This window comes from Diabrotica virgifera, chromosome 1 (genome assembly GCF_917563875.1).
Source record: "Diabrotica virgifera virgifera chromosome 1, PGI_DIABVI_V3a".
Classification (NCBI taxonomy): domain Eukaryota; kingdom Metazoa; phylum Arthropoda; class Insecta; order Coleoptera; family Chrysomelidae; genus Diabrotica; species Diabrotica virgifera.
Window position 1 is genome coordinate 39,933,831 of NC_065443.1, and position 26,240 is coordinate 39,960,070.

Genomic DNA, 26,240 nt, shown 5'->3' on the forward strand with positions numbered 1-26,240 from the left:
CACCCGAAACGCCTATGCTAGAGTAAAAAACCTTTCAGCGATTATCCATGTACTGGTGTTATTTACAAATTTCTATAATGCATCCCCATTTTTTTTTCGGAACCACCCTAAAAAAGGAGAATTAATAAAGAAAGTGATTTTCTTGGAATCTTTCACACACCACGCCCTTTATTAAAATGCTTCATATATCATTTTGTGCACGTTCTTATTACCCATACATATATACCAATAGCGATTTCTTGATGCAACCCCTGTAGCAAAAAAAAAGAAATAAAGGGGGGGTTGAAAAAATTTTTTTTTTTGCTTTTTGACTCATATAAACATTATGCTCCATCAATAAGGACTTTCATAAATATATACCCCTATCCTTGAAAATAAACTGCAGAAGCTACCCCTTTCCCTTGGAGAGCATGTTTTTACAATTTTCTCATTACCTATGAATTTTTTTTCAAACAAAACTTATACAGAATTAAAGACCACTAGTTTTCTACAAATAATGTCCTATGCATTTTTTTCGTATAAGCAACCGTTACGGCACAGTGGCGTCGTAAACCTTAGAATTGCTTTGGCGGGCTCCAGTTTTTTTTCGTCACCTATTCATTTTATTGATAACATACTTATGGAAAATAAAAAGAACACACTGTCTGATGCACATTATTACCTATGCATATTTTATATTCTTTGCGCCCGCGCCCTAAAGCCACAGTCGTGGCCCAAAATCAATTTTTGATTATTTTTTTTATTAATTCTCATTTTTTTTTGGGGGAGGTTCCGGGGAAAATATGGGGTGCATTATAGAAATTTGTAAATAACACCAGTACATGGATAATCGCTAATAGTTTTTTACTCTAGTTCAGTTGGTATAAAAAGGGGTTTTTTAAAATGTAACACCCTGTAATTAAAAAATTTGAAATTGCCCTTAAATGAAACCTATACCAAAAAATCAGCTACTTATTTGTGATTAAGTGCGGCAGGGTGTCTTTCTAATTTTCATTACAGTTAGGGAAAAATAATTTTTTTTATTTATCAATATTATTTTGTATTTTGACAACGACACCCGACTTGGGCGTCGAAACGTTAATAAAATCATTTTTAGGTCAAATTGTGGCTTATTTCCCATTTGAATATACTTGATTATAAAAATGCCACAAGAAAATAGCTTCAGAACAACATAATTTTTTTTAAAACAATTTTTTTTTAAATTTGTCAACTTTGGGGCGCCACCCCCGCTAAACGGTGGGTGATAGACATATGCTGTCGGGAAATAAATAGTAGGAAATATAGTCGGCTCCATTTTACTATTAAGTAAATTTTTTGCAAAACGTACAGGAAGGGCTACGTTTCGAAAAAACCACAAATTACCCCCTTTAAAGGGGGGAAAAGGGGGTTCCGGGGCGAAATTTTTTAAGAAAGAGTTAGTCTCATAATAAGCATCCCTTGATATACCAGAAAAAAATAATAAAACCGGACTTGTGTCCATTTGGCGAGGTTCAACGTCTGTTTCCTACACTACTAGGCGAGTGAAGCTAACATAAATGTACAGATATATAATAACTTACGCAGTTTTACTAGCTAATGTCGTAAAAGGCTGATCAAGATATTCAGAAAAATAGACTTTGGTATCACCAGCAATGGCACCAGTTGTCACTTTGCTTAATACAGCTATCCAATCAAATCCCAAAGCGTATTTGGTACTAAGCTCCGTCAAGGTCATCATTTTCTGCTTTACTGAGGGATCTTTGTCAGATCTGTATACCTTCCAGCTTTCCTAAAATGCAAATTAGTTAGCAAATACAATTAGTCCTGTCGCCAGGGGGGGTACAACGGCCTCCTGTATTCAGATGGACTTACCCAAGTTTTTTTTATGTATTTTGACCTGTAGAACACGAATTTTTTGGGTAACAGTTGATCCGGATGTCGATAAGATTGTTATAAACCAAGAAGTTGAGGAATCACATAACAGCGATTTCTCGCAAAACAAAACATTTTTTTGTATTTTTTGGTCCATTTTAACCGAAAAATGTTCCTACAAATTTTTTCGTAGGATGCATAGTTTTCGAGATATACGCGGTTGAACTTTCAAAAAATCGAAAAATTGGAATTTTTGAACCCGAAAAACTTTTGATTGAAAAATAAAATAGCAATTCTGCTTACCGCATTTGAAAGTTCAAGTCAAATTATATCGGTTTTAATTATTTGTATTGCCAAAAATGTATTGTTTTATTGTTAAAACAAAGCTATAAACACCTAGTGCTTGAGTGATGTTTCAATGATTTCTCATTTAAAATCGAACGAGTACGTAGAGGAGGTAAAAGTGCAAGCGGGGCTATTTCTAAGTAGCATGCATTAAAACGCATGTATTAGGCACGGGAAACAGTATGTGTTTATAGCTTTTTTTAACAATCAAAAAATAAATTTTTAGCAATGCAAATATTCAAAACAGATATAATTTGACTTAAACTTTTAAAGGCGGTAAGCAGAATTGCTATTTTATTTTTTATTCAAACGTTATTCGGGTTCAAAAATTGCAATTTTTCCATTTTTTGAAAGTTCAACCGCGTTTATCTCGAAAACTATGCATCCTACGAAAAAACTTGTAGGAACATTTTTTGGTTAGAATGACCCAAAAAATACAAAAAAATGTTTTGTTTTACGAGAAATCGCTGTTATGTAATTCCTCAACTTCTTTGTTTATAACAATCTTATCGACATCCGGATCAACTGTTACCCAAAAAATTCGTGTTCTACGGGTCAAAATACATAAAAAAAATTTGGGTAAGTCCATCTGAATTAAGAAGGCCGTTGTACCCCCCCTGGCGACAGGACTAAATAGAGTAAGCGTATATATAAATTATTGGCAAAACCTCGTAAAGTGAATGTGAATCCAAAAGAAATATATAAAAAGATGGTAGGCAACCGTAGGTATATATGCGTGTTTCAGTAGTTGAGCATCATCAGTACGATGTAGCCAAGTTACAAAAGGATCATAATAACTTGGGAAAGGATCACTACAGGAGCAATGTTACCATATACTTAGTATCTTATACATAGTATAGATGTTATGAACCTTTACCTATTTTTGCATGAGTCCATTTGGTTCTAGAGATCATAAAGTCTGAAAGATCTATTTATTCGGGCCACTTACCTGTATGCTATCTAGAATTGCTATTAGGTCGTTACTGCTTTGTCCCTAAAAATAAAAAACATTAGAATGAACAAAACAAATAAAAATTAATAGTTTAAGAGGCTCCATCAGCGCGTCATTAATATTAATTCGAGAGTTAGTAGTCGCACAGTTTTTTTAAAAGTTCTGCGAACCTTTGGCAACAGCGCATCGGCAGTACGTGACACTATCGAAGATGAAGGCATAATATTGTGATAATATACATTATGATGACGGTAACTATTTCTCTATGTTGCCAAATCAGTCAGTTAAAGTTTGATTTTTTTTAAATAATCGATTTTAGTAGTTTCATTGTGACACAAAATCTAGGCCTGGGATAAAAAAGGTTATTTGAAGAAAGTGTATTTTTTTTTCTTATTAATGGCGGTACAGACTCGTGTGTGTAATATTTCATTTAATTAGAGAGCAATTTCCACATACTAACATATTTCTGAAATCATCAAAAACGTCAACAAAAGAATACGATATAGAATGAGAAACAAAGAATACTCTGCTACGCAGACCACGCAATATTGATGGCCCAAGATGAAGATGGTCTGCAAAGATTAGTCCATAGATTTAAAATAAGAGCAAAAGAATTCAATATGACAATTTTATCTCAGAAAACTAAAATAATAAAAAAACAGTAAAGAACCAATCAGACGCAAAAGAGAAATTGATGGTATCAGTATTGAACAAGTAATGGAAGTAAAATACGTTGGAATTATTACATTGTCGCGTACGGAGACCTGGACAAAGAAGTGAGAAATTAAGTTCAAGAAGCAAATAGACTGGCAGCATGCTTTAATAACACTAGGTATATGGCGAAACCGACATATTAACACTAAGATTAAGTCAAGAATTTTTAAAGCCAGTTTTAGGTCAATAATGGCATATGCATCAGAATCAAGACCCGATACAGACACAATACAAAGACTACTGCAAAATGGCAGAGATAAGAGTACTGAGAAGAATAAAGGAAATGCGATAAGAGATCGAAAGAGGAGTGAAGACATTAGTAGACAATTTAACGTAGAGTGTATAAACGAATCGACAAAATTGTTTTTAAAGACAAAAACAGGTGTAACAAAAAGGCAAGTCATTAAATCACATATTATGGGACAAAAAATAGTTCGATTGAACCTAACTGACCTTAGTACAAATGTGCACATAAAAAAAGTTATAGCCCTTTCAAGTATCAAAATAAAAATCAATTTTTTCCAATATATCAAAAACTATTACATATTTTTTTATTGAAAATGGACATGAAGCATTCTTATGACAGGAACACCTTAAAAATAACCATAAAATTTGTGCTCTTAAACCACCCAAGTATTTATGAATACTGTGTCCACAAACATAGTGCCTCATTATAAAAGTTCTTTTAATAACAGCTGTAAAACTTAATAATCCCTAATCTCTTGTAAATACTCTATTGCTGTATAATTATTACAGTCACCCAAGCTGCCAAGACCGGCTTATAGCCAAGTCAACTGTAAGTACATATCATCAGATCAAATATTATCATTCAAGCGTAATGTCAAAAAACTCATAAACGTACAACTTTTCCATAATTATTGTATTTTTATATTATTACTTTCAAAATTTGAATATATTTAATAAAGAATCAACACAGAAAAATATAATGATGAATTAATCCTAATGCTCCATCAATTTCTGTATTTCTTTTGCCCTTAATCTAGATATTTATTTACAATAAATATAATGTTAAGTAAATACCAAACAAAATATAAAATTCCTATCAGGCACTGTGCTTGTGGCCCAAATATGACAGAATACTTACTGATTTTACGATAGCCTCCAGATTGTCCTTTCCTGAAGAGAGTGATGAAGTTAACTCTTGCATTTCTATCAAAAACTCGTTAATGTATCCATTTGTTATTTCCTTGATACAAGAATTAATATTTTCTGATCTTTTGTTTAATTCAATAACGTCCTGGCTGATCGTGCCTGCTTCGGCTGCGATACAAAAGTCTTTTGATTGATCTACCACCGACCATCCTTTGACTTTTGTCTTAAGGTAATTAACTCCAGGTAGAGAAATCTAAAACAAATAGAAAGAGATACAGTAAATAAGGATCGTCCGTTGTTTGCAAATATATTAAGAAATTTTTCCTGAAATTATTTTTGAAGTAAACACTTTTTGTCGCTCGGTATGATGTTTCTGCACGGGCCCGAAATCCCATTCGAAAAATCGAGACGCATACAGTAATCCTTCCAACATAATATACATACGTACAGTGTGGACGACAGAAACTAGTCCACATCAATATTTGGCAGTAGTTATAAATAAGATTTTAACGAAATGTTGAAACATGACGATTTTTATTTTTATATTGCAATTTTTTAGCATATATTTCATACTAGTGACGTCATCCACCGAAATTTTATTCAAAATGTAATAAAATAACTTATGTTTCGTGATTCGAAATTTCTGAAAAAAATTAGTTTTATCGTTACAGAGACCTTTATACACTGATGCTGTTCTTCATCCATACATAAAACAATGATGGCCAAATCCTGTTTGACAAATCTTTAAACATGCTAAACAAATTTATATGCAAAGAACCGTGCTATTCTCTGACTTTCGTCAAATTAAATCTTCTTCTTCTGAATAAAGCCAAAATTCTTGACCATGAGCGGAACGTTAGCTGAGCGTGATCTTAGCGCCTAATGTGAATCGGCCTTAAGGTTGTACTATATAGGTTCCAAAATTATTCTGAAATATTCATATATATCTATAAGCGAAGTTCCTACAACCTCTGTGCCGCTTCTCGCATTTCGACCGCCATCGTTTTCTGTCCATCCATTCGTCTTATTTGATGGCTTTATCTCTCATTATGTGCCGTACATTTTTTTTCTCCCGGTGAATTTGTAACTATTTTAATCCGTCATCCTAATTACAGGCCAACTGGTAACTCTGGCCCTCAAGTAATTTTTCGATAACCCATAAAGTACCGCTGAATTTGTAAGTTTCATTTTCTAAGTAGTTCCTAACGATGTTGTTAATCTAATACCGGTATTCCAGGCATCTAATATCTGTATAAATTACCTATTTGAAAGTGGTGTAAAAGGTATTCATCATTTATGTATTGTCTCTTGGAAGAGTTACTGGACATTTCTGAGACAGGATATTCTTCTTCGGCCTAGGCCTCTTCTTCCGAAGATTTTGCCCTGAATTATGAGGTGTAGAAGGTTGGATGTCTCATTACATGGCCGAACTATTTTAACTTTCGAATTATTATTGTTTTTGTTACTTCTGTGCTCTTATTCATTCGATATAAAACCTATGTCTTTTCTTATTCGATCAACCCAACTTATACGCAATACCCGTCGATAGATCCACATCTCAAAAGCCTCCAATTTTTTCATTACTGTTTCTGTAAGGGTCCAGCTCTCCATTCCTTACAGCAATGTGGAGAATATGTAGCAGCGTATTAATCTAATTTTAAGGTTTAAAGTAATATCTCTATCAATATGACGTCCCGTGTTGGCTAAATCCGTTACTGTTCATCTTTATTTCTTACCTTTTAACCTAACTGCCAGAGATATTAGATTTAATCAATGGTTTTGAATTCACCTGTAGAAAGTTTCGAGTTTGGGGATTGAAACCAAAGGTGATATGTTGGTTGTACACATCAGTAATACGACCGACAGTTACTTATGGGTCAGTACTCTGGTGGAGAAAAACGGCTTTGCAATCTGGTGTGACCACTTTCACCACCCTACAAAGACAAGCGCTTCTAAATATAACAGGAGCCTTGAATAGTACAGGAACGGCTTCATTAGAGGCTATCACAGGTCTCCCTCCGCTGGAATTGTATATTTCGGCGGTAGCCTTTATGACCATCCTGAGGCTCAAAGCAAACAATACTTGGAGGCCAAATTATGTATTGAATAGCCACACAAACATTACTGGGACTATACTTGAGGAATACATCTTTATGATGAACTTAGATATGATGACACCAGAACTAATCTTCACTGAGAAGATTAACACAATTACCCATCTAGAGAACAAAAAGTCCCAAACATTAATGGAGACTTAATATGGTTCACTGATGGATCTAAAACTGCCCATGGTACTGGATCAGGAGTCTTTGGGCAAACATGTAACTATAATAAATCTTACAGCCTAGGTCAACATACAACGGTGTTCCAGGCTGAAGTTTTTGCTTTGGTGGTCTGCATTGATGAAATAATTGATGAGGACCCTAAAGCTAAGAGAATCAACATTTACACAGATAGCCAATCGGCTATTCTGGCTGTAAAGAACCCTCTCACCAAATCAAAACTGGTGAGAAACTGCAAAGATCTCCTCAATAACCTGGCAAAAAACAACAAAGTGTCTTTAATATGGGTGCCGGGTCATGAAGGGGTGCATGGGAACGAACGAGCAGATATGTTAGCGAAACAAGGCTCGAGAAAAACTTTTGAAGGCCCAGAACCTTTCTGTGGCATCACTAAAGATGCTATGAAAAACGAGGTTCAGAAATGGCTGATAAAGAATCATCAAATTAAATGGAGAACCACTCAAGGGCAAATCCAGACTAAAAAAATAATCAATAATATTGATAAAAAACTCTCGAACAGTTTGATGAACCTCAATAAACGAGAGATCAAAACGGTCACTGAAATGGTGACTGGACATTGTCGTTTAAGAAATCACCTATACAAACTAGGTAAGGTGAATGAACCATGGTGCAGAAAGTGCGAAATGGAAGAAGAAACTGCCATACACATACTATGCTATTGCAGTGTGCTAGGTGATGTAAGGCAGAACTTCACTGGTCAAATGAGGTTTGAACCAGAAGAGATCTTAAAACTACCAATAAGAAAACTGTTGGCCTTCGTTGAGGCCACAGGACTTATTAAAGTTTAAGGAGAAGAACAGGGTTTGGTACAAAGTTCTTATGACCAAGTGCCAGAGATTAACGAGTCTCGCCTGAGTTAAGAAGAAGAAGAGAAGTTTCGAGTTGGCAGAGTCAAGTAGTAGAAAAGTTACGAATTGGCCGTTGTACATTTTGATTTGAAAATGTTTGTCATTAAAAGTTGCGAGTTGGCGCGTGTCCCATTTTCTTACCAAGCAACTGAAGACCTTCACCTTCTTCTTCTTTGTTTTGGTATGTAATTGGAGGCTTTATTTCGCCATTTATTTTCATTCATTCGTGTCAGGTGACCATACCACACTAGTTGTTTCGTTTCAATTCTATCTAAACTGTAATATACAGTATTTGTCCTCCTTCTGATAGCTTCATTCCTGATCTGATCAATTTTGAATATACCACACGCTCTCCTTAGATAATCAATTTCTACTACTTCTATTTTTTTTATCTGTTTTCGTGATCTGTCATAATAGGCTCGGCCAAGGTTCGATAGATTGTCAATTTCGTTTTTTGACTTATATCTTTAGACCATAGTAGAGAGCTTAGAATATTTACCGCTTTTTTGCCCTGCTGCGTTCTGTTTTCGACGTCTCTGTTTCTATGCCTTCTTTAGATATTATAGATCCGAGATATTTATATTCTTTACATGTTTTTGTGGTTCTAATTTTTAACTGGATCTTTTTTATCATCCCCTATTTTAAGATGATCTGTCTTTGACATATTCACATTAAGGCACCATTTTTCATATTCTTTCTTTAGTCTTCTAAACATGTACTCCATATCTTCCTTATCATTCCCTCGCTGGCATAATAAATATTCATATCTTAGCCATATTATTGTAACCTACAATGTACAATGTAACCTACATGTTTTTATGGTTCTAATTTCAAACTGGATCTTCTTTATCATCCCCTATTTTAAGATAATCTGTCTTTGACATATTCATATTAAGACACCATTTTTCATATTCTTTCTTTAGTTTTCTAAACATGTACTCCATATCTTCCTCTTCATTATCCATATTATTATAACCTACAATGTACGTGTATGTATGTAATAATATGATAAATACGGTATGCGGCAAAATAAACAGTACAGGACTGGATCCCTCGTATGAAAAAAAAAGTTGATTAATAGCAAGCTGAAAATTTGTTAATAGCTTAAGGGTGTCTAGTCGGACAAACCTTGATGTATGGAAACCCTGGAAGAGGGGAAGCTTTAATTGTGGAACAGGTTAAAAATTTAGAACGTCAGACCACGAAAACGCCCCATTTATTTTGTCGGACAGAACTTCCAATTGAGTTGTTACCCCTTCATTAAACTCTCATGCAAAAGTCAGACTACTGTTTGTCACCTGTTATAATTTTTGTCATTTGACATGTTCTGCGTGTTCCACTCATTAAAATGCCCAGTTGGTTATAAGTAGCAGTCTGATTTTTGCAGTACAGTTTAATGAAAGGGTAAAAGTTATTTGGAAGTTCTGTCCGACAAAATACATGGGACGTTTTCGTATTCTGATGTTCCAAATTTTTAACCTGTTCCACAATTAAAACTTCTTCTGTTGCAGTGTTCCCATACATCAAAGTTTGTCCAACTAGACACCCTTAAGCTATTAAAACATTTTCAGCTTGCTATTAATCAACTTTTTTTTTCATATGCGGGATCCAGACCAAGTACTGAAATTCGTAGGCCTCAAATTTATTAGTTGATGGATTCGACCGTTACTTGATGGAAGTTCATTTTTAGTTCAGAGAAATAAGGAAAAAAAATATCATGTTGGTGACACAACCCCCTCCAGGCTGAAACCAAATTTTTTGAGTAGTGTGGACATCTATAATAATAACCTATACGTTTCCTGCAGCCGATTTTGATGATATACATAGTTATAAACAAATGAAGATAAAAAAACGCTAAATTTTCACTTTTTTCGTCTATTGCCAATAGGTTAAGCATTCTAAACAAATTTGGAAGTAAGAAACTCATAAATCATATAGAAAACTTCAATATGGCGTCCGCTGAATATGTCTATCCTTATTGGTTGCTTAGAAAATTGCAGAATAATTCAAAAATTTTGAGTTTCTCTAAATATTCGTAACTTATGTAAAAATTAACTTAGAACCTTCTTGTTATACGGAATGCTGGAACTTCTGGTGCTTAAATTATACTCTAAATTTCATAATAATTGGTCAAATAGTTTAAAAGTTATTTAATTTGTTTATCCCAAATTAATTTTTTTTGCAACACTATAAGTCAGAAAATGATGAAATTACAGTAATACTTTGGATAGTTTATGAAAGAAAAAGATTTATGCTAATAATTTAATTTAAAAAAAATGACAAAAAATAATTCTAAGTATCGCAAAATTATTTTGCAAAAACATGTCGATTTTTGCTTATAAACAATTAGAATAACTTTTTAACCATTACCCATAGAAAAATTATTTTTTCATATTTAGAAAGACTGAATTTTTATACAAATTCAAAAAAAAAGTGTCCTGGGACAATTAGGGACGAAGTTGCCCGCCCCCATTTTTTTAAGTCACAGCAGCTTTCTCTATAACAATTACGAAATCAAATTAGTCACATTTGAAAGAACATACTTCAGAGTTTTAATGTACCGAATATAAAAAATATATACTTTCAAACAAATCGTCCACAAGGCTTCAAAATGTGACCCTTACAATCGACCGGCCTTGAAACTTGAGAGATCGATGAGAAGGGAGAAGGAACTGTTAGCTGTATCTCTTGTTCTCGCCTACGGATTTCGACGTTTCTTTTTTAATTTATATGTACTTTTTGCGTACAGTACGAGTATGCATTATTTAAATAAATAAATTGTTATATACCCTATCAAATTTGTTTAAACATTTTTTTTTCAATTTTTTTTAATAATATTTGAAATAATTTTAATCACAAAACATGTATATTTATGAATAATATAATAATACATAGTTTTTTATTAAACTAAGTAATAATTTAAAGTATGAAAAAACAAATTATCCCATTCAATTGTTTCTAAAAATAGTATTGGTCTATAGAAATCAGAAAATCTCAAATGAACTAGGTTTAATTTTTTTTGGTAAACATGCTATTAGATGAATAAAAAACTGAAGTTACAGAATTCACCAAACAAGAGATAAACGTAATTGATTGGGGTTGGAAATTAAGCTAAGAACCGTGAGTACCGATTCGATCAAAAGATCTTCTTTATACCAGATATTTTATTAAAATAAACTATCTGCTCTTCCAAAACTGGTTGCACCGAGTACTTGTTAGTACAGAGATATAAACAGTTTATGGACTTCGATAACCAAAACCTCTATCTTTCACTATTATCTATTTTGGAGTTTCTTTTTTTAATCTGTATGTACTCTTTGCGTACGTTACGGACATGTTTTTTGTTAATAAAGTGGTTATTTAAATAACTATGTAAATTGTGTAAACAATTTTTGGAAATTCTTTTACGATATTTTGCATATGCACTTGACTTTACAATAACTTATATTAAATGGGTAACTGATAATTATTTCGTTTTTCATAAAAATACCTAAATTGCTAAATAAATATCCTTTAATTTTATTTTAATAGTCTTGCTATAATACCAAAATGTATGAAATATCTTAATTTTGGTTTTTGAAGTTATACTTCTTTACCGGCGATAGAGGGTGATTTTTTTATATGTTAAAACCTATCAGCCCGGCGCATGCGCATTATAACTTTGTTCTGATTGGATGTTCAAATGACATGTCAAAAATTATCCGATATGGCAGCTGTGGTTTCCAATATGAATTCCAATACCAACCGCTCTTATCAGCGCTGGTTCGAGTCCCAATAGAAACTTTCTTTTTTGTTTTTTTTAATACATTTTATGATTGTAAGTATATTTATTATATAATTGTATTTTCAGAAAATACGTATTTAGTTAAAAAAATTTTCGACAATTAATGTTCAGACATCATTTGTGGCTTGTTTAATGTGTTTGTGTGTGTTTTATTCTTTTATTATTTTAATTTTTGGCACTGTTCTAATAAAAATGTTTGAGAAGTAGTAAGTATAAATTAGTTTAATATTTAAATAAAATATAAATAAAAAGTATATTAATTTCGTTTAAATCATATAATAGAAGTATAACTTCTTACGTGCGTACAAAGTACACACACATTCTTTTTTTTTGCAATCTTAAAATTCTAACTTCCAATCTTGTAAGATACAATTATTACAATATTGTAGAAACTTTCTGAAAATAATTTTGTTCTTTTTATCCTCTCTCTAATTTTGTTACATTTCATTTTTCGTTTATATCTAGTAGCATGTTTATCAATAAATAAAACCTAGTTTATTTGAGATTTTTTATTTTCAATTCAATATTGTAAGCCAATGTTAGATTTAGGAATAGTTGAATAGGATTAGTGTATAATAATTACAGGGTGTACAAAAATACAGGTCATAAATTTAAACGCATATTCTGGGACCAAAAATAGTTCGATTGAACCTAACTTACCTTTGTATAAATATGCACATAAAAAAAGTTACAGCCCTTTGAAGTTACAAAATGAAATTCGATTTTGTGCAATATATCGAAAATTCCGAGAGATTTTTTCTTGAAAATATACATGTGGTATTTTTATGGCAGGAGCATCTTACAAAAAAATTATAGTAAAATTTTGACACCCCATAAAAATTTTATGGGGTTTTGTTCTTTTAAACCCCCCAAACTTTTGTGTACGTTCCAATTAAATTATTATTGTGGTACCATTAGTTAAACACAATGTTTTTAAAACTTTTTTGCCTCTCAGTACTTTTTCGAAAAGTCAGTTTTTATTGAGATATTTTGAATATTAGTCAAATCCACTACATATTTCTAAATATGGTTAAGTACGATTATGGAGACTTGGTAATCGTATGAAAATTTATTTATAATTTACATTTTTAGGCATATTTTGAACTATATTAAAAAAGAAGCCAAATCTTGATAAAAGGTGCCTTATCGAAAAAATACTAAGAGACAAAAAAAGTTTTAGAAACATTGTGTTTAACTAATGGTACCGCAGTAATAGTTTAATTGGAACGTACACAAACATTTCAGGGGGGGGGTGTAAAGGAACAAAATCCCCCATAAAATCTTTATGTAAACATATTAAAAAAGAAGCCGCAACTCGATAAAAACTGCCTTATCGAAAAAATGCTAAGAAGCGAAAAAGTTTTAAAACAGTGAGTTTAACTAATGGTACCACAATTATAATTTAATTGGAATGTACACAAAAGTTTGGGGGGTTTAAGGGAACAAAACCCCCATAAAATTTTTATGGGATGCACAAATTTCACTATGGTTTTCTTTAAGATGTTCCTGTCATAAGAATGATACATGTCCATTTTCAATAAAAAATCTCTAATAGTTTTCGATATATTGGAAAAAATCGATTTTCGTTTTGTAACTTCAAAGGGCTATAACTTTTTTTATGTGCACATTTGTATTAAGGTAAGTTAGGTCCAATCGATCTATTTTTGGTCCCAGAATATGTGATTTAATTTATGACCTGTATTTTTGTTACGCCCTGTAAAACTAATATGTATGTTTTACAATAAAAGTTACATAAAATATTATTTAAAAAATTGAAAAAAAAAATGTTTAAACAAATTTGATAGTGTATATAACAATTAGTTTATTTAAATAACGCCTACATAGAAATTAAAAAAAAGAAACAACGAAATAAATAATCGAGAACCAGAGATACAGTTAACAGCTCCTTCCCCCCTCTCATCGCTAACCCAAGTTTCAACGCTGGCCGATTTTAAGGGCCAAAATTTTAAGCTTTGTGGACGATTTCCTTGAAGGGAAATATTTTGTATACTTGGTAAGTTAAAACTTTGATGTATGTTCTTTCAAATGCGGCTAATTTTATTTCTTAATTGTTATAAACAAAGCTGCTGTGAATTAAAAAAAGAAGGGTGCTAACTTCGTCCTTAATTGTCATAGGACAATTGGTTTTCTTTATAAATGTGTATAAAAATTCAGTCTTTCTAAATATGAAAAAATAATTTTTCTACAGGTTACGGTTCAAAAGTTATTCTAATTGTTTATAAGCAACAAATCGACATGTTCTTGCAAAATAATTTTACACTATTTAAAATTATTTTTTGTCATTTTTTTTTAAATTAGGTTAATAAATCTTAAGGCCTTTATTTTGAATATGTAGAATTTCTAGCTATCACTTTTAGAATCAATGGAAATTAATAAATTGAAAAATACAGATATAATTCTGAATGACCAACTCGAGACAAACAGCTCCCCACTCCTCAACCTCTTCAGTTAAAGACTTAAAAAGGCAAACACATTGTAAAATATATCACTTGAGAAAGGCACTTTGCCGAAACAGCTGTAGTAATAACATAGTTATAATAAATTTTGTGGAAGTATAGAAAACAAACGTTTTTCAGTGTTTTATTGTGAGCTCAAATTTATTCGTGTCAGGCGGCGAAACGTACTGTGTGGTTTCTGAACGTCATTATAACGTATAGTTCTCAATTTTGCAGAAAAATTTTTTATGGTAAAGTACTATTTTCGGTCATACGGAAAAGATCACGAAAACGCTCCAAGCTTAAAACCAACAATGATGTCAGCAGGACGGAGCAACTTGTCACACTGCCAGGGAGTCTCTTTGAATACTGCGCGATCATTTTTGGAGCTGCCACTCACCAGAACTGACGCTACCAGATGCGTACCTATAAGGAATGCTGAAGTAGTCAGAATGATCCATCGTCTGCCATTTCGGAATTGTGGACTAGAATTACAGATTTTTAATTGTTACGCTTACCTCAAACACAAATTCGTCCTCTACAATGTTTAAACCCAAGTCAAAAAATGGCATTGATTCTGCTAAAATAGATTTAATTACTGTTTCAGTAACATCTGCGCCACCAGTACCTGAAACTAAAATGGAATTCTTCATAGAAATAGGTCTCAGTACTTATAGCCTATTGATTATGTTTAAAATAAGAGAGCTAAAAGGAACTAGAACGTTAACGGGGTTTTATTGTTTCATATGGCCAATGGACCTCTATGTATGAAAAAACCTCGGAGTGCTACCATTTAAAGAGGTGCGTTTTTGAGAAAGGGGTGAATTAGTAGCTAGGCACAAAGTCAATTAGGGTGAGTTCTATGCACTTTTGGTACAAACACGTCAACAGAAAAATTATTCCAGGTTAAATTTGCTATTAAAATATTACCTTTTAAAATCAAAAAACATCAAAAAAGTCCACAAAATAATTTTGGACGACCGTAAAATTAAGTTGTTCGAGATAACTGAGACTCGAAAGATATCAAAGCAACTTGTTGGATATTATTGTGCATGAATATTTGGGTATGCGAAAGCTCTGTGCAAAGTGGGTGTCGCGAGAGCTCACAACCGACCAAAAACAACAACGAGTTGATGATTCTGAAAAGTATTTGAAGCTCTTCAATCGTAATAAATCTGAATTTTTGCATTAATATATTACAATGGATGAAACATGGCTCCATCATTCCATACCGGAGTCTAATCGATAGTCTGCCGAGTGGACTGCACGTGATGAACCGACTCCAAAGCGCAGAAAGACGCAACAGTCGGCTGGCAAGTTTAGGGCATCAGTATTTTTGGATGCGTATGGTATAATAATATTCATCGGCTATTTTTAAAAAGGAAAAGCCATTAACAGCGACTATTACCTTGCGTTTTTGGAGCATTTGAAGGACGTTATCGCAAAAAACGGCACCATTTGAAGATAAAGAAAGTGCTATTTCATCAAGACAACGCACCGTGTCACAAATCAAAGAAAAATATGGCAAAATTTCATGAATTGGGCTTCGAATTGCTTCCGCAGCCACCGTATTTACCAGATCTAGCTCTCAGTGAGTACCACCTGTCCGCTGATCTCAAGAGAATGCTCGCTGGAAAAAAATTTAGCACCAATGAAGAGGTAATTGCCGAAACTGAGGCTTATTTTGAGACTAAAGACAAATTGTAGTATAAAAATGGTATTGAAAAGTTGTATGACCGCTATAATCGTTGTATCGTCCTCGATGGTAACTATAGTGCATAATAAAATCAAATTTGGCCAAAAAAAATTCGTTCCATGTTAGCCTACGAACTTTTCATCCCACTGGTTATTGTATCCGTAATTTATTTATTTTTTTCAATAAGAAAAATATAATTGCAAATTATAACATAAATTTTAATTCCAAATAAGTTTGTTTCTTCAATAAAACTTTAAATATATAGGTACTTTACTCTTGAGCGAAATTAATATTTTTAATATCATATTTTATACCTGATAAATGCATCTAAGGTTATAGACTATGCGGAGAATTTTATACAGATAATTTTTTGTTATAAAGTTGATAATAAAAACGTTTTCCACATGTATCCAACTTAACTAACATTGCATGTGTATACGTCACACATTAAAAAAGCATATCTTGTTTGGGAATAATTCTAGAATTCTTCATATTTTCGTGTTATTAAAAAAGTTTTTTTTTAAATGTTTTTAAACGTTAAGTAAATTCTATTCTATGATCTATAACCCCATTTGTGGCTCAGTGGAGCGCCTACTTTTGGACCCAAAGGTAGTGAGTTGGAATTTCATCTGGGTGATGAATTTTTCCTTTATTAAAAATTAATAAATCGAAAAAAAAGTTCTATGATCCAAAAATACCGACATGATTAATACATTAATCACAAGGAAGAGACGAAGAGTATATTTTACATAGAAAGTATTGGAGAATCGAAAAATTGCTTTAAAATAGCAATTTCGTCAGTGGCGTAGAATTTGTGGAGTAAGGTGTACAGTACATACATTTTCTGACCAGTATGATAAATGATAAGGATATGATAAAGAGTTTGAAAGTTCTGGGTACAAATAGTTTTTAAATTCTTAAATAAAACAACCTGCAACTCATAGTCCAGGAACCGAAGCATTTCACCTCGCAATTTTTACAGAATAAATAGATTTGTTTAAAAATTTGAGAATAAGTAGTGGATAGTCCAAGGATCAAAATCTATATGATGCCGAAAGACGCTTACACCATGGGGGTGGTTGCCACCCCATCTTGTGGGTGAAAATTTTTTATTATATTTTTGCCACAAAACTTGATAAAAACGTTCATTCTAAGCAAAAAATGTTATATATGTTTTTTTGATAAAATTAATAGTTTTTGATTTATTCGCTATCGAAAGTCTTAGTTTTATATCGAAAAAATCAATGTTTTACCAATTATACTCATTTACGATTCACTCAATTTGTGCCGTAGAAAAATTTTTTTCAAACCAAGTTCTTGGGCATTAAATAAGCTACAATTTCAACTTTAAACATTTTTTCGTATCTCTGATGTTAATCTTTCTATTCTGAAGAAAATGGCATTTTTTAAAAAAACTACAAAAATTCGTTATTCGCTTTTAAATTTAGTTTATTAAAAACTAATTATTTTAAGCCACTCAAACTTCTAGAATCCATTAATACCACATAAATAAAGAAGTGTAATAAAACGAACGATTTCGTATTTATATACTTACGACTTTATTTATATAACTGTACAGACGAATTCATATTATACACTGAACTCATTTACAAAAACAGTTCCAATTTATAGCCCATCGTTATTTCTCGAAAATTCTGCCCATCTCTAGTTATCGTCCAGACGTTCTTAGAATTGCTCGTCTTTCGGTCCCGCTACATCGCGTCATATCTAGAAACATCGTCGTGGAATGCCTGCGTGGGGATGGGACCTGTCAAAAGTAATATTTTTGTTACACTGCTCCCCTCTTAAGATCTGAGCGTCCCGATCAGCAACTCTAGATGGCCCAGGATGGCGGAACCTACAGGATTCTCCAGCTCTACATACACCCCTAGAAAAGAAGTAACAGTCTACTGTCTTTGAAGGGTATGACATCTTCGGGTTCATGCAACACACAGTAATTCGTACGCCAGTTTCTCTGAAGATCACTTCAAGCATGCTTCTCACAATCTTCCAATCCAGATTTTCTACTGCATGGCCTATTTTTGGTAAAGCCAAATCTTTGATGTCATAATTACATACGATTTTCTTCAAATTAGTTAGAGCACGCCATATGTTCTCGTAGCTTGGCGTGTCCGTATAAGACTTCCTGGTCACCATATACAGCAAAGATCGAGGACCATCTTCCAATCGCAATGCTCTTCCAATTTTAGGTTGTTGATTCCTTAACTCGTCCAGGCGGCCGAACTTTCTATTGAATACGGACGAGATTCCTTAGTCATCTCGAGGTCTTGGGCAACACAGTGGGCTAGAGAGACGTTTTCTGGAACACCAAACAGATCTTGCTGAACTTCTGTGGTCACGCCGAATCTAGCACGCTTTCTTTCTGCGTAATTTGACATAAATTCCTTAAAACTTGGCTGTGGTGCATCTTTCATCTCCTGTTGGAGGACTCGGGCTTCCTCTGTTTCATTTGAGCCAGCATATGGTGCAAGACGATTTATGTGAATAACTTTTGGTTTACCGTTTGGTAACTTCTTAATTCTGTATATTACGTCATTTATTTTCTTCTTAACTTCATACGGACCTTCCCATTGTCTTTGCAGTTTAGGACACAGGCCTCGACGACGTTTTGGATTATAAAGCCAGACAAGATCACCTACTTCGAAGCTTTCATTCTTGCAGCGAGAATCATATTGATCTTTCATTCTGTCACTGGCTATCTGGATGTGTTGTCGGGCAAGTTCATGAATGTTGTTCATTCGTAACTTCAGGCGGTCTACGTATTCTTCGCCTGCAACATATTCCTCGGAAGGTCTGCAGCCAAACTCTAGGTCGCAGGGCAAACGAACTTCACGACCCAACATCAGGCAGGTTGGTGTTTGACCTGTAGTTTCATTCACGGCCGAGCGGTAGGCCATCAGGAATAAATGAATGTGTTGGTCCCAATCTCGCTGATGTTCAGATACAACTTTGGACAAGTGTTTACCCATCGTTCGGTTCATCCTCTCGACCATTCCATCTGATTGAGGATGCAGGGGTGTTGTTCTGGTCTTATTGGCACCAATCAATTTACAAACGTTTTGGAAAAGAGCTGACTCAAAGTTTCGCCCTTGGTCGGAGTGGATCTCCAAGGGAACACCAAATCGGCTGAAGAATTCTTTAACAAGTACCTCTGTAACGGTAGCAGATTCTTGACTCGGTAATGCATAGGCCTCGGTCGTCACAGTGATTACAATGTGCACTGCATGGTCGTTTCGAAAGGGCATCAGCATTTGAATGAACTCTTCCGGCCCTGTGTTCTATCTCATAATCATATTCTTGCAGTCGTTCTAACCATCTTTCCATCTGGCCCTCTGGATTACGGAATTGTATGAGCCATTTTAGAGCAGCGTGATCTGTTCGAAGAAGGAACTTTCTGCCGTACAAGTATTTATGGAAATGTTCGCAAGCCTTCACTACACCCAGCAGTTCTCTTCTGGTAACGCAATAGTTTCTTTCTGGTTTCGACAGGACTTTGCTGAAATAAGCGATGACTTTTTCCTGTCCATCCTGGATTTGTGAAAGAACAGCTCCTATGGCACTGTTGCTAGCATCGGTATCCAAAACAAATTTTCCTGCCTGTCCCGGGTAGCTTAATATCGGTGCACTGATCAGAGCCCTTTGTAGTTGTTCGAAAGCTTTTTGACACTCCTCACTCCATGTATATTCTTTGCCCTCCTCCGTCAACTTTGTTAGGGGCTTGGAGATATTGGCAAATCCTTTGACAAATCGTCGGTAATATGTACATAGGCCAAGGAAACTTCTAATTTCATGTTTATCTTTTGGTACTGGCCAATCTTTAATTGCTTCAATCTTTTCAGGATCAGCTGTTACACCATTACTCGATACAATAGGTCCCAAATACTTAACTTCTCGTCGAAACATGTGGCATTTCTTCGGACTTAACTTCAAGTTCGCTGCCCTCAATCGTTGAAAGACTTCTATTAGATTCTTGGCATGTTCATCAAAGGACCTTCCAACCACAATTACATCATCCAAGTGAACCAGGCATGTTTTCCATGTTAGACCTCTTAAAACTGCCTCCATTAATCTTTCAAATGTGGCAGGGGCATTACATAAACCAAACGGCATAGCCGTAAACTGCCGAACCCCGATCTTATCGAAAATGCGGTTTTCTCCCGATCGGCTGGCTCCATGTCTACTTGCCAATATCCACTTTTTAAATCGAGTGTGGAAAACCAACGAGAACCGGAGAGAGTATCCAATGTATCGCCTATTCTGGGCAAAGGATAACTATCTTTTTTTGTTACCGCATTGAGCTGGCGGTAGTCGATACAAAAACGCGTTGAACCATCTTTCTTCTTTACCAGAACAACTGGTGATGTCCATGGACTGTTCGATGGTTCAATTACCCCTTGTTTGTCCATATCCTTGATAATCTCTTCGGCTTCATCTCTTTTCGCAAATGGAAGTCGTCTAGGCCGTTGTCTGATTGGCTGAGCGTCTCCGGTATTTATTTTATGCGTTACTATGCTTGTTTTGCCCTTATCCTTCGTGTCAATAGCAAAAACATCTTGATACTCTATCAGCATAGACGTCACTTTTTCCGTTCGTTCATGATCAAGATCTTGGCATCTTTCAATGATCATCTCAACAAGCTCCTTTGGATACTTCGCCTTCGATGATTTCTCATTGGTATTCACAGAGCAAATTGAAGCCACGGGAACACACTGCCCGATCAAAGCTCCTCTACTTAACTTGATAGCAGTTTCCCTTAAATTCATATCTCTTACAGGGATGACATCTCGAACTTTTACCAAAGTTTTCGCCGTTAGGAACTCGACATTGTCCACATCTTCGACCATCCTTAAACTTCCCTCTCGGCAGTGTCCATCAAGCATGGTCATCAGAATTTTCTCACTATTACCGGGTATGGTTACGTCGCATGTAGTAAGTAAGCGGATGACATCTTCTTTGTCGTCGTGAAAGGGCAACTCTTCACCATTGATCTTGAGAACTCCATTTTGAACATCCAATATTGCCCCCACTTTCCTTAGTACGTCCATCCCCAATATGAATTCGTCGGAGATCTCGGCAATTAATACTTGATATTCAACTGTGGTCTGGCCAATGGATACTGACATATTAGCCTCGCCATATGTATTAATTAGCTCACCAGTCGCTGTTCTAAGCTTTACTGTTGCAGGTGATAATTTATTATGGTCTCGTACTACATCTGGACGTGCGATAGTTCTCGTTGCACATGTATCCACCAAAAATGATCTACATCTATTACTGATACGACCTTCGATGTATAAGTTGTGGATTCCACCGGAGGACGTAAGGTTGACAGTTACTATGGGGGCTCTAGTTCTCGAGGTCGGAAGTTGCCCCTTGGTGTCGACCCGCTCTAGTTTTCCGACGGCTCTACGATCTTCTTACAATTACGACGAATGTGGCCTACGTCTCCACAATTCCAACATCTAGGCTCGCGTCTCTTTGGCATCTGATTACTTAATACTCTCCGTATCATTTCCTCCAGACGTTCATCGTTGTGTTCTTCACTTTCTTCAATGGTTCTTACTCTATGGCCTCGTGAAGTTTGACTAGCCGTTTCGTGTTCCAATGCAATAGCAAGTGCTTCATCTAAAACTTTCGGCCTTGCTAGTCGTAAAGCTTTCTGTAGTTCATTATCTTTCAGCCCATTGACGAAGGTATCTACTGCAATTTCTTCTAAAACGCTGTCTCGCACCTCTGGATAAGCCAACCGCACCACACGAGCCACATCTGCTTCAAATTCTTGCAGATTCTCACTTGCTCGTTGACTTCTACTTCGCAGTTGTGCTTTGTATAATTGTTGTAGATGGGCATCTCCATAGCGTTTTTCTAGACGAGTGAACAAGGTCTGGTAACAATTTTCTTGACCCTTAGGAATTGATCTGAATATATCTGCAGCATCACCTCGCAAAGCAGCAGTCAAGGAAACAGCCTTTTCCTGTTCGGTCCAATGACTGGCGGTCGCAATAGCTTCGAATTGTCTAAGGTATATGGACCAAGAGGACTTTCCATCAAATGGTGGTAATTTGAATCTCATATTATGCGACATTTCTTCTCTCGGTAGTTCATCTTTCACTACAGGATCTAAAGCTACTGCATTAACTGACGGTTGCACTTTTGTATCGGTTATCATGCTTTCTAATTCTTTGATCTTCTCTTCTACGGCCAAAACTACTGCATTAACTGAAGGTAGAACTTTCGTATTGGTTACCATAGTCTCTAGTTGTTTGATCTTCTCTTCTAACATTTCTGTATTGTCGTCTACACTTTTCTGTATCTTATCGAATGTTCTAGAAACTTCTTAAAATTTCTCATTGTTCTGTTTACAAACTTCTTCAAGTTTTTCGTTGTTTTGTCTACAGACCTCTTTAAAAGTTTCATCAATCTTTTGAGAAGTCTCGTCGAATCTTTTAGCAACATTTTCGAATTTCTCGTCGCTTTTTCTACTAACTTCTTCAAGTTTCTCGTCGCTTTTTCTAGAAGTTTCGTCGATCTTTTGAGAAACACTTTCAAATTTCTCGTCGCTTTTTCTAGAAGTTTCATCGATCGTTTCAGAAACAGTTTTTAATTTCGATAAGATTACTTGTTCTGCTGACTGGAAGTGGAACGTCTCTGGGTCATCTCCGTTCTTCGTGAGGACATCCTTGAGTCGTGCTTGTAGGACTATCTTGCACCCACTGCTGTCTAATTCGTACTCTTCTAATTGTTCACGGAGCTGTTTTATGGTCAGTTCTTTTAGCAACATCTTTGGTCGGCACACACGTACTTTTCAAAATGTCTTAAGTCTTTCCGAATACCGAACAATCAACGCACTTCAATTATTCCCGACGAATAAAGTTCAAAAGTCTTTTAAAGTCTTTCCGAATTCACTTATTTATATCGCACTAAGTTTACTGTATTTTACCGAACACCGACACCATTGTAATAAAACGAGCGATTTCGTATTTATATACGACTTTATTTATATAACTGTACAGACGAATTCATATTATACACTGAACTCATTTACAAAAACAGTTCCAATTTATAGCCCATCGTTATTTCTCGAAAATTCTGCCCATCTCTAGTTATCGTCCAGACGTTCTTAGAATTGCTCGTCTTTCCGTCCCGCTACATCGCGTCATATCTAGAAACATCGTCGTGGAATGCCTGCGTGGAAATGGGACCTGTTATACGACGGTCGGTCAAAAGTAATATTTTTGTTACAGAAGAATGAATAAGGCCAATGACTAAAAGCACCGCTAACTTACATTAACATGCTTCCAATTGGATTTCTCCTTTTTTTTTTCAAAAAATATATTGATTTTTTAACCGTACCTTTTTTATTTTTTATCTTAGAAAGTTTAGTAAAAAAAATTTTGTAGGTTTTTACAAGATCTATAAGCATATTATTATTAAATCTTCTAAAAATCCTCAGTCTTAAAAAGAGGTGACTTTGAAAGGGTCGGTAAAGATGGTTTTTGCATGTTATTACAAGATTTAATTGTCAATAGTTCACTGAATTTTTGCCGTAGAAAAAATTTTTGCAAACCACGCTTTTGGGAATTAAATAAGCTACAATTTCATTAATAAACATTTTTTCGTATCTCTGATGCTAATCTTTCTATTCTGAAGAAAAATACATTGTTTTTCCAAACTACAAAAATTCTTTATTCGCTTTTAACTCCATTTTGTTTAAAAACCAATCATTCTAGGTGAATCAAACTTCTAGAACCTATTAAGAATACATAAGTAAAGAAGACCAAATAAGGTCAATGACTAATTTTAATTAGGGTGGTGATTAGGGAGGTGGCTTCCGATCACTTTTTCGCTGAAAAAAATAGGGACTGACATTCTTTTCATTATAAGTCAGTTAATTTTTGAGCTAGAGACTTTTTTTCTATTTCTTGAGATAGATATTTTTAAATACTTTAAATTAGTTTTAACAAGTTATCCTCGAAAAATGCATAGTTTTCCCGCCTTTTGACTTTGAAACTACAATATTTAGCATTTGACGAAGAAGAGCTAACATAATAAAGTATAGCTCGATTACTACTGATCTTAGAGAAAATTTGAAAAAACAGTTTTGCTTATATTTTTTAAAAGGTACATTTTTGTTAAGTAAAGTTGTTTTCATAAAACGAAAACTTTTGGAGTTATTAGCAGAAAAATTATTAAAAACATTGATTTTTTCGATATAAAACTAACACATTCGATAGCGAATAAATCGAAAACTATTAATTTTCTCACAAAAATATATAAAACATTTTTTGCTTAGGATGAACGATTTTACCAACTTTTGTGGTCAAAATATAATAAAAAATTTCCACCCCCGAGATGGGGTGGCAACCACCCCCATGGTAAAAGCGCCTTTTGGCATTATATAGATTTTGATCCTTGGACTATCCACTACTTATTCTTAAATTTTCAAGCAAATCGATACATTCTGTAAAAATTGCGAGGTTTTGTCCTATTTTAAGCTTCATTACTTGGACTATCAGTGAGTAGCCACATTTTATGGGTTATATTTTGAGCCTAAAAATGTGCAGTTAAAATATTTCCAATTAGGAATAAAACACGCTTTGTATAATAGTAAATATACTTACGTATTATATAATGAAAAACTACTTACGAGCTTTAGTTCTGTTCAGACGATGCACAGAATTCTCAAATTTATTACAGCTTTCGTAGAATTCCAAGAAAAATTTGACCGAATCTTCTGTAGACTCATTGAGTTTTTTGTAGAAATTTCTGAAACTTGACTTGAAGAATCTAGAATTCCTACTTTCGCCAGGCTTGTCACAAATAACGCTGAAGTAGTCCATATTTTGTGTGTCATCGCATACTTTGGGATTATCTTCATGGTTCATCATGGCAAGCATGACAGAAGCGGCACGTTTGCAAACGCCCTCTTCGCACGTATTTCCTAAATAAAAACGGGTGATTAATTTCAAACCACTCAATTTTGGATCAAAAAACTTTTGGATCTCCGATTTGTCTGAATATTGGTATATAGCTTCTGGCACGTAAATATAAGACATTTAAGGTCGAACCATTTTCTTCTTCTTTCTCAAGATATTATTTTAAGCGAGTGTACAGTGATTTGGTATTTATTTAAACAATTTTGTATAATATAACGTTGAAAAATAACGTTTTAATAGAAGGAACTCAAAAAAGATTGGTCATAAATTATACCACACATTCTGGGGTCAAAAATAGTTTGATTGAACCTAACTTACCTTAGTACAAATGTGCTCATAAAAAGGTTACAGCCCTTTGAAGTTACAAAATGAAAATCGAATTTTTTCAATATATCGAAAACTATTAGAGATTTTTTAATGAAAATCTACATGTATCATTATTATGGCAGGAACATCTTAAAACAAAATTATAGTGAAGTTTGTCCACCCCATAAAAATTTTATGGGGGTTTTGTACCATTAATTCCCCCCATACTTTTGCATACGTTCCAATTAATTCATTATTGTGGCACCATTAGTTAAACACAACGTTTTTAAAACTTTTTTGCCTCTCAGAATTTTTTCGATAAGCCAGTTTTTATCGAGATGAGCCTTCTTTTTTAATATATTTACATAAAAAATTTATGGGGGTTTTGTTCCTTTAAACCCCCCAAATGTTTGTGTACGTTCCAATTAAACTATTATTGTGGTACCATTAGTTAAACACAGTGTTTTTAAAACTTTTTTGCCTTTTAGTATTTTTTTGACAAGTTACCTTTTATCGAGATGTGGCTTCTTTTTCAAAATATACCTAAAAATGTAAATTATAAATAAATTTTCAGATTATTAACAGGTCTCTATAATCGTACTTAACCATATACAAATATGTGGTGAATTCGACAGATATTCAAAATATGTCAATAAACACTGGCTTAACGAAAAAGTACTAAGAGGCAAAAAAGTTTTAAGAACATTGTGTTTAACTATTGGTGCCACAATAATAATTTAATTGGAACGCACACAAAAGTTTGGGGGGGCTTAAGAAAACCAAACCCCCATAAAATTTTTATGGGGTGTACAAATTTCACTTTAATTTTTTTTTAAGATGTTGCTGCCATAAGAATGCCTCATGTCCATTTTCAATAACAAATCTCTAAGAGTTTTCGATAAATGAAAAAAAATC

At 34.2% G+C, this 26,240-nt stretch overlaps 1 protein-coding gene across 10 annotated transcripts in view; it reads right to left on the minus strand.

Moving 5' to 3' along the window:
- Positions 1 to 26,240, minus strand: part of LOC114336077 (uncharacterized) — a 161,000-nt gene that overhangs the window by 53,982 nt on the left and 80,778 nt on the right. For all 10 annotated transcript variants that reach the window (XM_050652279.1, XM_028286442.2, XM_028286418.2 and 7 more), the window contains 5 exons: positions 24,731 to 25,024; positions 14,885 to 15,000; positions 4,968 to 5,228; positions 3,146 to 3,190; positions 1,560 to 1,768 (listed from right to left, as the gene is read on the minus strand). In XM_050652279.1, the coding sequence (XP_050508236.1) occupies positions 1,560 to 1,768; positions 3,146 to 3,190; positions 4,968 to 5,228; positions 14,885 to 15,000; positions 24,731 to 25,024 (925 nt within the window). The remainder of the gene's footprint in view (positions 1 to 1,559; positions 1,769 to 3,145; positions 3,191 to 4,967; positions 5,229 to 14,884; positions 15,001 to 24,730; positions 25,025 to 26,240) is intronic.